At 43.2% G+C, this 14,737-nt stretch overlaps 1 protein-coding gene across 2 annotated transcripts in view; it reads left to right on the forward strand.

The window, feature by feature from the left end:
* The window catches only part of LOC139575069 (rho guanine nucleotide exchange factor 28-like), a 72,688-nt gene that overhangs the window by 17,330 nt on the left and 40,621 nt on the right, over positions 1-14,737 (forward strand). For both annotated transcript variants that reach the window (XM_071400047.1, XM_071400048.1), the window contains exons 2-5: positions 10,654-10,781; positions 10,954-11,231; positions 14,058-14,253; positions 14,501-14,612. In XM_071400047.1, the coding sequence (XP_071256148.1) occupies positions 10,654-10,781; positions 10,954-11,231; positions 14,058-14,253; positions 14,501-14,612 (714 nt within the window). The remainder of the gene's footprint in view (positions 1-10,653; positions 10,782-10,953; positions 11,232-14,057; positions 14,254-14,500; positions 14,613-14,737) is intronic.

Genomic DNA, 14,737 nt, shown 5'->3' on the forward strand with positions numbered 1-14,737 from the left:
CACACCTAGAGTGATTCCCAAGCACGGTTGACCCTGGTCCTCAGGAGTAGTCAGCAGACAGAGATAAGGATCCCTTCCTCGTCGCCATGAATGTCGTGGAAAATTATTTATTAAGTGAGATACTTTGTTATTTCTTCAAACAATCAATCTTTTATCAGTTAAGAATTGCAATAATGAAGCTGGTCAACGACCAGCCCAACCTTAGAGGAATCATGGGTCTTATATAGCTGACACTAAAAATGCTTAGTCATGGCTGGTTCCACCCCTCCCCGGCAGCTCGGGGCATCACGAGCTATCTTGGGTTCATCTTGTGAGTTATGTGCTCCGGATGTTGTTTCTCAGACACAAAGATGATTTTAGACTAAGAGGGGTTTGTTCTACTCCTCCTGGCTATCTCTATCTCGGGTCACAAACACCAACTAATTATATGGAATGCAGACTGTAGGTTTTATTACCAAGCCATCACAAATCAATTGCTAGCGCCAAGCCCCAGAGGCCCAACTCAGTCACACTCACACAGAGGAGAGAGTACTCATCAAAGCTATTCGATGCATAAACAGTATTAAAACATAATCTTGTAATTTTTTACCATAGGCTGTAACTTAACAAAACTGGAAAAAGGAAAGGGTCTGAATACTTTCCAGATAGACTGTATGTAAATACATTTGCATATAATAACCTACCAACAGTAACTCTTGAACCATTCAAGCTAGAAACTTGTATCAACTGTAACTATACAAATTAACACAAATTAGCATAAAATAGCTCACTAACAGTAACTGTTGAACTGTTCAAGCTAGAGACACCAAACCAATTTTCACATGTTCAGGCTATATTAACTTCAAATTCTTAAACTTGTATCAATTATAACTATATAAAATTGCATTAATTTGCATAAAATAACCAACCAATAGTAACTGTTGAACTGGTCAAGCTACGAATACCAAACAAACTTGTCATGTTCAGGCTATCTTTTTTTTTATCTTCAATTTTTTTGGGCCTATCCTTCATCCTTCATTCCCAGTACAAAAATGTACTTTGTTTTTACAGCTTTTTCTTTTGTTTCTACAAGTACATTCTATACACATTTGACATACATGGCACTTAAAATATATATAATTACATAGTAGTTTTGATTTACATTACATCTAGATAGATAGTACTTTTTGTGTTAAACGTTCTACAACAAAGATGTCGAAGTGTTCAACAAGCTTTCTCTGCCCTTAACCTTGTTCTGAAAACCTCCAAAACAATGGTCATGTGGTTTGGTAAGAAGAATGCCCCTCTCCCCACAGGTGTGATTACTACCTCTGAGGGTTTAGGGCTTGAGGTAGTCACCTCATACAAGTACTTGGGAGTATGGCTAGATGGTACACTGTCCTTCTCTCAGCACATATCAAAGCTGCAGGCTAAAGTTACATCTAGACTTGGTTTCCTCTATCGTAATCGCTCCTCTTTCACCACAGTTGCCAAACTAACCCTGATTCAGATGACCATCCTATCCATGCTAGATTACGGAGACGTAATCAGGGCTCCGGGCAGCCGAGCGGAAATGGAGGAAAACTCGCCTCCCTGCGGACCTGGCATCCTTTCACTCCCTCCTCTCTACATTCTCCTCTTCTGTCTCTGCTGCTAAAGCCAATTTCTACCACTCTAAATTCCAAGCATCTGCCTCTAACCCTAGGAAGCTCTTTGCCACCTTCTCCTCCCTCCTGAATCCTCCTCCCCCTCCTCCCCCCTCCTCCCTCTCTGCTGATGACTTCGTCAACCATTTTGAAAAGAAGGTCGACGACATCCGATCCTCGTTTGCTAAGTCAAACGACACCGCTGGTTCTGCTCACACTGCCCTACCCTGTGCTTTGACCTCTTTCTCCCCTCTCTCTCCAGATGAAATCTCGCGTCTTGTGACGGCCGGCCGCCCAACAACCTGCCCGCTTGACCCTATCCCCTCCTCTCTTCTCCAGACCATTTCCGGAGACCTTCTCCCTTACCTCACCTCGCTCATCAACTCATCCTTGACCGCTGGCTACGTCCCTTCCGTCTTCAAGAGAGCGAGAGTTGCACCCCTTCTGAAAAAACCTACACTCGATCCCTCCGATGTCAACAACTACAGACCAGTATCCCTTCTTTCTTTTCTCTCCAAAACTCTTGAACGTGCCGTCCTTGGCCAGCTCTCCTGCTATCTCTCTCAGAATGACCTTCTTGATCCAAATCAGTCAGGTTTCAAGACTAGTCATTCAACTGAGACTGCTCTTCTCTGTGTCACGGAGGCGCTCCGCACTGCTAAAGCTAACTCTCTCTCCTCTGCTCTCATCCTTCTAGACCTATCGGCTGCCTTTGATACTGTGAACCATCAGATCCTCCTCTCCACCCTCTCCGAGCTGGGCATCTCCGGCGCGGCCCACGCTTGGATTGCGTCCTACCTGACAGGTCGCTCCTACCAGGTGGCGTGGCGATAATCTGTCTCCGCACCACGTGCTCTCACCACTGGTGTCCCCCAGGGCTCTGTTCTAGGCCCTCTCCTATTCTCGCTATACACCAAGTCACTTGGCTCTGTCATATCCTCACATGGTCTCTCCTATCATTGCTATGCAGACGACACACAATTAATCTTCTCCTTTCCCCCCTCTGATAACCAGGTGGTGAATCGCATCTCTGCATGTCTGGCAGACATATCAGTGTGGATGACGGATCACCACCTCAAGCTGAACCTCGGCAAGACGGAGCTGCTCTTCCTCCCGGGGAAGGACTGCCCGTTCCATGATCTCGCCATCACGGTTGACAACTCCATTGTGTCCTCCTCCCAGAGTGCTAAGAACCTTGGCGTGATCCTGGACAACACCCTGTCGTTCTCAACTAACATCAAGGCGGTGACCCGTTCCTGTAGGTTCATGCTCTACAACATTCGCAGAGTACGACCCTGCCTCACGCAGGAAGCGGCGCAGGTCCTAATCCAGGCACTTGTCATCTCCCGTCTGGATTACTGCAACTCGCTGTTGGCTGGGCTCCCTGCCTGTGCCATTAAACCCCTACAACTCATCCAGAACGCCGCAGCCCGTCTGGTGTTCAACTTTCCCAAGTTCTCTCACGTCACCCCGCTCCTCCGCTCTCTCCACTGGCTTCCAGTTGAAGCTCGCATCCGCTACAAGACCATGGTGCTTGCCTACGGAGCTGTGAGGGGAACGGCACCTCCGTACCTTCAGGCTCTGATCAGGCCCTACACCCAAACAAGGGCACTGCGTTCATCCACCTCTGGCCTGCTCGCCTCCCTACCTCTGAGGAAGTACAGTTCCCGCTCAGCCCAGTCAAAACTGTTCGCTGCTCTGGCACCCCAATGGTGGAACAAACTCCCTCACGACGCCAGGTCAGCGGAGTCAATCACCACCTTCCGGAGACACCTGAAACCCCACCTCTTTAAGGAATACCTAGGATAGGATAAAGTAATCCTTCTAACCCCCCCCCCCCTTAAAAGAGTTAGATGCACTATTGTAAAGTGGTTGTTCCACTGGATATCATAAGGTGAATGCACCAATTTGTAAGTCGCTCTGGATAAGAGCGTCTGCTAAATGACTTAAATGTAAATGTAAATGTACGTAATTTATAGATCGGCAGGTAAGGGTGCTCTCGAGCAGCTAGATGTTCTTCATCGTTCGGCCATCAGATTTGCCGCCAATGCTCCTTATAGGACTCATCACTGCACTCTGTAAACTGGTTATCTCTGTATACCCATTGCAAGACCCTATGGTCAATGCTTATTTATAAAACCCTTTTAGGCCTCACTCCCCCCTATCTGGGATACCTACTGCAGCCCTCATCCTCCACATACAACACCCGTTCTGCCAGTCACATTCTGTTAAAGGTCTCCAAAGGACACACATCCCTGGGTCACTCCTCTTTTCAGTTCGCTGCACCTAGCAACTGGAAGGAGCTGCAAAAAAACACTCAAACTGGACCGTTTTATCTCCATCTCTACATTCAAGGCTAAATCATGGACACTCTTACTGACAGTTGTGGCTGCTTCGCGTAATGTATTGTTGTCTTTACCTTCTTGCCCTTTGTGCTGTTGCCTGTGCCCAATAATGTTTGTACCATGTTTTGTGCTGCTGCCATGTTGTGCTGCTGCCATGTTGTGTTGCTACCATGTTGTTGTCATGTTGTGTTGCTACCATGCTGTGTTTTCATGTGTTGCTGCCATGCTATATTGTTGTCTTAGGTCTCTCTTTATGTAGTGTTGTGGTGTCTCTTGTCGTAATGTGTGTTTGGTCCTATATTATTTTTATTTTGAATCCCAGCTCATGTCCCCGTAGGAGGCCTTTAGGCCGTCATTGTAAATAAGAATTTGTTCTTAACTGACTTACCTAGTTAAATAAAGGTTAAATAAAAATACATTATTCATTGTGTTTTCAGTCATAACTATTTTAGAACATGAGCTTTTAAACCCAACCCTCAGCTATTCTCAGTCCAACCCACCTATCTCTGTAAACCGCCCTCTTCTGATTTCCATGTGCCATATATTTTTCAACTGTGCTGTGATACTTAACATAAATTCTGAACCTGTCTAATTGCACAGTATCTACAGATTGTAAGTTAAAGAAAAGTATATTTACTAAAACTAATATTATATTGTTGATTGTGATTGACAATGGTTTCCAAATCTCACAACAGTGCTATGGTTAATTTTAGATAAACGTTGTGATTTTTCAGCCATTCCTGAACCTGTGAGCAGAAACGAACTACATTGGGGCAATACCAAAATAACTGATCTAATGATTCTGTCTCTTTGTTGCAAAATCTGCAGCACTAAGATGGCTATATGCATTCGGAAAGTTTTCAGACCCCTTCACTTTTTCCACATTTTGTTACGTTACAGCCTCATTCTAAAATTGATGAACTCTTTTTTTCCCTCATCAATATACACACAATACCACATAATGACAGTGAAAACGGATAAAAAAAAAAATGTTTCATATACATTTCGATGAGTATTCAGACCCTTTAATGAGTACTTTGTTGAAGCACCTTCGGCAGCGATTACAGCCTTGAGTCTTCTTGGGTATGATGCTACAAGCCTGGCACACTATTTTCAGGTCTCTCCAGAGATATTCAATCGGGTTCAGGTCTGAGCTCTGGCTGGGCCACTCAAGGACATTCAGACACTTGTCCCGAAGCCACTCCTGCGTTGTCTTGGCTGTGTGCTTAGGGTCGTTGTCCTCTTGAAACGTGAACCTTCGCACCAGTCTAAGGTCCTGAGCCTTCTGGAGAAGGTTTTCATCAAGGATCTCTCCGTACGTTGCTCCATTCATCTTTAACTCAATCCTGACTAGTCTCCCAGTCCCTGACGCTGAAAAATATCTCCACAGCATGATGCTGCCAACACCATGCTTGACCGGAGGGATGGTGCCAGGTTTATTCCAGATGTGACACTTGGCATTCATGCAAAAGAGTTCAATCTTGGTTTCATCAAACCAGATAATTTTGTTTCTCATGGTCTGAGAGTCCTTTAGGTCCCTTTTGGCAAACTCCAAGCAGGCTGTCATTTGCCTTTTACTGAGGAGTGGCTTCTGTCTGGCCGCTCCACCATAAAGGCCTGATTGATGGAGTGCTGCAGAAATGTTTGTCTTTCTGGGAAGTTCTCCCATCTCCACAGAGGAACTCTGAAGCTCTGTTAGAGTGACCATCGGGTTCTTGGTCACCTCCCTGACCAAGACCTTTCTCCCCGGATTGTTTAGTTTGGCCGGGCGGCCAGTTCCAGGAAAAGTCTTGGTGGTTCCAAACTTCTTCCATTTAAGAATGATAGAGGCCACTGTCTCATAGCAAAGGGTTTGAATACTTATGTTAATACGGTGTTTCAGGTTTTTTTGCTTTGTCATTATTCGGTATTGTGTGTAGATTGATGAGTATAAAAATAAATGTAATACATTTTTGAATAAGGCTGTGGAAATGTGGAAACATTCAAGTGGTGTGAATACTTTCCGAATGTACTGTAGATATAATTCTGTTTGTGGCAAAAATTTTGCATGATAATTTAATTTGAAAAACTGCGTTTTGAGTCAAGCATTGTTTTGCGTGTCAGTTAACCATGTGACACGGAATTGGCACATGGAAAACCTCTAACCAACTATTTTGCAAATGGTTCAGGCGATCTTAATTTCAAATTCTTAAAATCTTGTATCAACTAAATCTAAATAAATGTGCATGAATTTGCATAAGATAACCCATCAACAGTAAGTCCGTTTAAGCTACAGGCACCAAATGAACTGCATTCTTTGAAATTTGTATCAACTATAACTACAGTTGAAGTCGGAAGTTTAAATACACTTAGGTTGGAGTCATTAAAACTTGTCTTTCAACCACTCCACACATTTCTTGTTAACAAACTATAGTTTTGGCAAGTCGGTTAGGACATCTACTTTGTGCATGACACAAGTAATTTTTCCAACAATTGTTTACAGACAGATTATTTCACTTATTTCACTTATAAATCACTGTATCACAATTCCAGTGGGTCAGAAGTTTACATACACTAAGTTGACTGTGCCTTTAAACAGCTTGGACAATTCCAGAAAATGTCATCATGGCTTTAGAAGCTTCTGATAGGCTAATTGACATAATTTGAGTCAATTGTAGGTGTACCTGTGGATGTATTTCAAGGCCTATTTTCAAACTCAGTGGCTCTTTGCTTGACTTCATGAGAGAGTCAAAAGAAATCAGCCAAGACCTCAGAAAAAAAATTGTACACCTCCACAAGTCTGGTTCATCCTTGGGAGCAATTGCCAACACCTAAAGGTACCATCTGTACAAATAATAGTATGCAAGTATAAACACCATGGGACCACACAGCCGTCATACCACTCAGGAAGGAGATGCGTTCTGTCTCCTAGAGATGAACGTACTTGGGTGCGAAAATTGCAAATCAATCCCAGAACAACAGCAAACGACCTTGTGAAGATGCTGGAGGAAACAGGTACAAAAGTATCTATATCCACAGTAAAACGAGTCCTATATCGACATAACCTGAAAGGCCGCTCAGCAAGGAAGAAGCCACTGCTCCAAAACTGCCATAAAAAATCCAGACTACGTTTTGCCACTGCCCATGGGGACAAAGATTGTACTATTTGGAGAAATGTCCTCTGGTCTGATGAAACAAAAATTGAACTGTTTGGCCATAATGACCATTGCTATGTTTGGAGGAAAAATGGGGACGCTTGCAAGCCGAAGAACACCATCCCAACCGTGAAGCACGGGGGTGGCAGCATCATGTTGTGGTGGTGCTTTGCTGCAGGAAGGACAGGTGCACTTCACAAAATAGATGGCTTCATGAGGAATAAAAATTATGTGGCTATGTTGAAGCAACATCTCAAGACATCTGTCACGAATATCACCGAAGGTGGCTCCCCTTCCTGTTCGGGTGGCGCTCGGCGGTCGTCGTCGCCGGTCTACTTGCTGCCATCGATCCCTTTTTCCTTTTCGTTTGTTTTTGTCTAATTTGGTTTCACCTGTTCCTTGTTTGGTTTTTGGGGTTGGGTACTATTTAAGTTCGTTTAGCCTGCTTGTGTTTTTGCGGGCTTGTTGTTATTGTACGTAGGAGGTGTATTATTTGATTTTGGGGTTTCGCTGTCCGGTTTTTGTAACAGTGGGTTTTGGGTTGTGTTTGCGCCTGTGTTTTGGCTTCACCCTATTTTTGTACCTGTTCCTGTTTCCTGTGGACATTAAAGCGTTTTTTCCCGTTAACTTCTGCTCTCTGCGCCTGACTCCACACCCATCATTCTCCTGACGTTACAACATCAGTCAGGAAGTTAAAGATTGGTCGCAAATGGGTCTTCCAAATGGACAATGACCCCAAGCATACTTCCAAGTTGTAGCAAAATGGCTTTAGGACAACAAAGTAAAGGTATTGGAGTGGACATCACAAAGCCCTGACCTCCATCCTACAGACAATTTGTGGGCAGAATTGATAAAGAGTGTGTGAGCAAGGAGCCCTACAAACCTGACTCAGTTACACCAGCTCTGTCAGAAGGAATGGGCCAAATTTCACCCAACTTATTGTGGGAAGCTTGTGCAAGGCTACCCAAAACGTTTTACCCAAGTTAAACAATTTAAAGGCAATGTTACCAAATACTAATTGAGTGTGTGTAAACTTCTGACCCACTGGGAATGTGATGAAAGAAATAAAAGCTGAAATAAATCATTCTCTCTACTATTTTTCTGACATTTCATATTCTTAAACTAAAGTGGTGATCCTAACTGACCTAAGACAGGGAATTTTTAGTAATATTAAATGTCAGGAATTGTGAAAAACTGAGTTTAAATGTATTTGGTTAAGGTGTATGTAATCTTCCAACTTCAACTCTATGTAAATGTGCACACATTTGCATAAAATAACCCACCAACAATAAGCCACCAATGTTGGAGGTGGCTTATGGTGGAGAAATGAACATTCAATTCTCTAGCAACAGCTCTGGTGGACATTCCTGCAGTCAGCATTCCAATTGCACACTCCCTCAACTTGAGACATCAGTGGAATTGTGTTGTGTGACAAAACTGCCCATTTTAGTGGCCTTTTATTGTTCCCATCACAAGGTGCACCTGTGTAATGATCATGCTGTTTAATCAGCTTCTTGATATGCCACACCTGTCAGGTGGATGGATTATCTTGGCAAATGAAGAAATGCTTACTAACAGGGATGTAAACAAATGTGTGCACACCATTGGCTTATTGCTCCCAACTCATAGGAATCCCCACCCAGTTGACTCCTCTAAAATAGCAATGTCCATGCTAAAACTTGTTATATCCATGATGAGTCCTCTATCTATCTTCATGACAACAGGCACAACTCCGAAATGCCATGTGAATCAACTTATATCAGTGCATTCGTACCAACCTAACCATTCCGAAAATGATTTTAGATCAAATAAGCCTCACGTAGCAAATTAGCAATGACATTTTTATTGACCAAATTCTACACTTCTTGACCGCCATTCAAAAAGATGATTATTTATTTTTGTGGACAGACTTTGGGCTGCGTAAAACCTTTCGCTTCGCCTCTTCCGCTATGTGTTATGCTTGAATGTGACCCAAAACCAACGAGGAAGTCTGCCACAGTGTTGAGAGCGGTTGTATGAAACCAATCGGTATATCAAGCAAAGCTCATAAGCGTGCCAGACCGTTCTTAATTGACACTGATCAAAAATATAAACGCAATATGTTAAGCATTGGTTCCATTTTTCATGAGCTGAAATGAAAGATCCCAGAAATTTTGCATAAGCACAAAAAGCTGATTTCTCTCAAATTTTGTGCACAAATTTGTTTACATCCCTGTTAGTGAGCATTTCACCTTTGCCAAGATAAACCATCCACCTGACAGGTGGATATCAAGAAGCTGATTAAACAGCATGATCTTTACACAGGTGCACCTTGTGCTGGGGACAAAAAAAGGCCACACTAAAATGTGCACAAATGTGTCAAGTTTTGAGGGAGTGTGCACTTGGCATGCTGACTGCAAGACTGTCTACCAGAACTGTTGCCAGAGAATTTAATGTGAATTACCATAAGCATCCTCCTCCTTTGTTTTAGAAAATTTGGCATTGCGTCCAACCGGCCTCACAACCTCAGACCACATGTGCAACAATTTTACCTGTTTCATATAAGGAAATCAGTCACTTGGAATAATTCATTAGTCCATAATCTGTGGATTTCACATGGGAATATAGATATGCATCTGTTGGTCACATATACCACAGATAAGAAAAGGTAGGGGGGTGGATCAGAAAAGCAGTATCTATTGTGACCATATTTGCCTCATGCAGTGCGACACATCTCCTTAGCATAGAGTTGATCAGGCTGTTGATTCAGGGTATCTCTGTGCATTCAATTAGCCAACGATAAAATGCAATTGTGTTCATTGTCCATAGCTTATGCCTGCCTGCCTGCCCATACCATATTTTGGGGCATTTCTTTGCTATACTGTGCTGTCCAAACTTGTGAAACCGGACCCAATCTGAACCAATCATAGACATCTACTGTATGTTTGGGCTAAATCAAGGCCGTTCTGGACCAAAAATCTATGTCAGTTGACGTTGAGATCAAGGCCAGTCTGGACCGCACCAAAAAAATGACCAAATTAAAAAAGGGAACCAGTGACCCTGTTGTGCACAACCTTCTGAGCCATTAAGATCAATATCATGTTGGTAGGAGGCCATATATGAGAGGAGAGGGGAAGTGAGGAGAGGCCACATACATTATTGAGGTACAGCCCTAGTCTGCATTGGAGTCATGCAGAAACACTGGGTGTCAGCCTCCTGTTCCCAAACAAAGACAAGCTACCGTGCAGGATGTATGATGTCACATCCTGTGTTTGTGAGACATGACAAGGCATTTCTTTGGAAACCACATGGAAAAACAGAACTTTCACATATTGAGAGGAACATACTGTAGTTACATACTGTACTAATGTACTAAACTGACTGTAACTGATGCCTTAATAAGTGTTTATATTTGTTTTTTATATTGTCAGTGTTGTGTTTGTTCTCTTTGAAGTACCCTGTCAACCCGGAATGAATTGCCCCTTGGGATTAATTAAGTTGTATTGATTGTACTAGTAGGAAAGGTAACTAATAACGTAATATAAAATGTTCCCTATCTCTCGTGTGTAGAGAAGAGCCAGTCAATGAGGAGGGCCCAGGCTCTGTCCTCTACTCTGGCTGCTGCCTCCAGACTCTCAGCCATGATCCACCAACCAGGGAAGGACCAGGTGTATGCTAATGCCATGCTGGTGGACCAGGTGAGTTGTCGTAACCAGGTTTTTAACCAGGTAGATTCTGGTGGACCAGGTGATCTGTCATAACGAGGTTACAACCAGGTAGATGCTGGTGGACCAGGTTATAACCAGCCATAACCAGGTATTGAACTGCTTTTGTGCCAGACACTGACCTCTCACCTGTGCCCCTGCTCAGGTGGATGACCTGGATATAAAGTACAGTTCTCCAGTGGAGGAGGAGGTGAGCTCTGTGCCACAGAGGAACAGCCCTGCCTGGGACTCCTTCTTTGGAAGTCTCCCTGGCTCCACGGCTCCTCACAGGGACCAGGCCTTCCCCCTTCCTTCATTTCCCTTGGCCTACCCCTTTCCTTTCTCTGGTGGTGGTAATAGGGGGAGGATCCAGCCGTCCGTCTCCCTCTCCTCTGGGCTCAGTCACAGAGGAACCAGTCGGCCTGAGAAGACCTGTGTACTGAGGTAAGTACCACACCCAAACACCCGCGCCATGCTTGGTTAGTTATAGTTAAGTGAGGTCAAAAATATTTCTGTGGGTCTCATAATATGTTATTGTTGCATACTTACTGGGGTCTCAAAGATCTCCATGTTAATGTATTTTACAATGTAATTCCTCTAAAGGTGTCAAACAAAAAACAAAACCGAAACTAACTTAAGCGTAAAATAAGCTTTTTGGTCCATTACTGTATCCAGTACAGTAGCTGTAACAGCAGTAGGGGTGAAAGTCACGGGAAGTCACAATGAACCATTCTCTTTGGTCAAGATGCCGGAGTGAGCAGACACTGAACAGTGCGATCATTCTGCACCCAAGGACTTATGGTTTCAGCTTATTTTACGAAAGACAAAAGGATGAATAGTCATCAAAGTCTAGTAGAAGGTAAATGTACTAAAATGGAATAGTAAAGTGGAACTTGTCTGTCTGCAATGCATTAAAGACCATAATTGGTTAAAGAAAATTGTGATAAATAAAAAAGTATACCAGTTTCATTTAAGGACCAAAAAATTGACAGCTGTGTCATATAGATTGGAAAATAGTTGGGAAGAGATTTTTGATGTACCGAATCCATGGCACATGGTTGATGAACTGATATGCAAAATGACGCCGGATTCAAAAATGAATATACAAAATTCTTGCAACCAATAGGATGTTAGATACAGTTGAAGTCGGAAGTCTACATACACCTTAGCCAAATACATTTTCACAATTCCTGACATTCAATCCTAGTAAAAATTCCATGTCTTAGGTCAGTTAGGATCACCACTTTATTTTAAAAATGTGAAATGTCAGAATAATAGTAGAGAGAATGGTTTATTTCAGCTTTTATCCCTTTTATCACATTCCCAGTGGGTCAGAAGTTTACAAACACTCAATTAGTATTAGCATTGCCTCTAAATTGTTTAACTTGGGTCAAATATTTTGGGTAGCCTTCCACAAGCTTCGCACAATAAGTTGGGTGAATTTTGGCCCATTCCTTCTGACAGAGCTGGTGTAACTGAGTCAGGTTTGTATGCCTCCTTGCTCGCACACTCTTTTTCAGTTCTGCCCACAAATGTTCTATATGTTTGAGGTCAGGGCTTTGTGATGGCCACTCCACTACCTTGACTTTGTTGTCCTAAAGCCATTTTGCCACAACTTTGGAAGTATGCTTGGGGTCATTGTCCATTTGGAAGACCCACTGGCGACCAAGCTTTAACTTCCTGACTGATGTATTGAGATGTTGCTTCAATATATCCACATAATTTTCTTTCCTCATGAAGCCATCTATTTTGTGAAATGCACCAGTCCCTCCTGCAGCAAAGCACCCCCACAACATGATGCTGCCACCCCCGTGCTTCACGGTTGGGATGGTGTTCTTCGGCTTGCAAGCCTCCCCCTTTTTCTTCTAAACATAACGATGGTCATTATGGCCAAACAGTTAAAAAAAAAAATTCATCAGACCAGAGGATATTTCTCCAAAAAGCACAATCTTTGTCCCCATGTGCAGTTGCAAACCGTAGTCTGGCTTTTTTTTGGCAGTTTTGGAGCAGTAGCTTCTTCCTTGCTGAGCGGCCTTTCAGGTTATGTTGATATAGGACTCGTTTTACTGTGAATATTGTAACGGTGTTCCTCTTCCACTTCATCCGAAGAGGAGGAGCAGGGATTGAACCAAGATGCAGCGTTTTCATAGGACATAATGAATTTATTTAAACACGACAAAACAACGAACTATACTTGAAATAAACTAACAAAATAACAAAACGACGTAGACAGACCTGGACGTAAGAACTTACATGAAACGAAGAACGAACAAGTACTGACTACAAACACAACGAACGAACGATACAGTCCCGTATGGTGCAACATAGACACAGACACAGGAGACAACCACCCACAAACAAACACTGTGAAACTACCTACCTTAATATGATTCTCAATCAGAGGAGATGAAAACCACCTGCCTCTAATTGAAAACCATATTAGGTACCCATTAACCAACATAGAAACAGAAAACATAGACTCTCCACCCAAACTCACGTCCTGACCAACTAACACATACAAAACTAACAGAAAACAGGTCAGGAACGTGACAAATATAGATTTTTTTGTACCCGTTTCCTCCAGCATCTTCACAAGGTCCTTTGCTGTTGTTCTGGGATTGATTTGCACTTTTCGCACCAAAGTACGTTCATCTCTAGGAGACATAACGAGTCTCCTTCCTGAGCGGTATGACGGCTGCGTGGTCCCATGGTGTTTATACTTGCGTACTATTGTTTGTACAGATGCACGTGGTACCTTCAGGCATTTGGAAATTGATCCCAAGGATGAACCAGACTTGTGGAGGTCTACAATTCTTTTTCTGAGGTCTTGGCTGATTTCTTTTCCCATGATGTCAAGCAAGAGGCATTGAGTTTGAAGGTAGGCCTTGAAATACATCCACAGGTACACCTCCAATTGACTCAAATGATCTCAATTAGTCTAAAAGGAGCTTCTAAAGCCTTGAAATCATTTTCTGGAATTTTACGAGCTGTTTAAAGGCACAGTCAACTTAGTGTATGTAAACTTCTGACCCACTGGAATTGTGATACAGTGAATTATAAGTGAAATAATCTGTCTGTAAACAATTGTTGGAAAAAGTACGTTTGTCAATCAGTAAGTAGATGTCCTAACAGACTTGCCAAAACTATAGTTTGTTAACAAGACATTTTTGGAGTGGTTAAAAAACGAGTTTTAATGACTCCAACCTAAGTGTATGTAAACATCTGACTTCAACTATATATATATATTTTCTATCTTTCTTTCTCTCTCAGTTCCAGTCTGGAACCAGTAGAGTGTGACAGTTGGGAGGAGGACACCCTGTGCCAGTCTCCCCCCTCCCTCCCCAACGTTTCATCTCCCGGGCAACGCTCTGACCTGCATATTAGCTCTGGGGACGAGAGGGACTCCTTTGACAACTCGTCGAACTTCAACAGTACACACTCTAACAATTCACACACACCTTCCAAGGTACTTCACACACATACACCCCCACTGCACGTACACACCTGCCAAGGTACTTCACAGACATACACTCACATTGCACACACTCACCTGCCAAGGTTCCACATAGACAGACGTGTGATTGTATTGTGCTGTTATAGTTATCCCCATATTTGGTTACTGGCTAAATGTGGCTGAAAGCATCACTTGCTTTCTCTAATTTTAATGATACTCCCTTCGCTAATAATCCATGGTTCTTGTGTGTTTCCCTCAGGATCAGTCAGACCCACAGCTTCGTCTGCGCTCTTACTCCTACTCCTCCCCCAAGGCCCAGCTTTCACGCCCCCTGTTCACCCGAGATGCAGCGATCTCCGACCTGACAGAAGGTCAGTCACCTTAAACCCCTGACACCTGACTTCTCTCTTCCCAGGGCCATGCGCCTTGTGTCAGACAGAAGCCTGTTTAGGATAGCTTTGCGGCTGGGTTCTCTCTGTACCTCTTCAGGACCTGG

This window comes from Salvelinus alpinus, chromosome 5, assembly GCF_045679555.1.
Source record: "Salvelinus alpinus chromosome 5, SLU_Salpinus.1, whole genome shotgun sequence".
In the NCBI taxonomy this organism is placed as follows: Eukaryota; Metazoa; Chordata; class Actinopteri; order Salmoniformes; family Salmonidae; genus Salvelinus; species Salvelinus alpinus.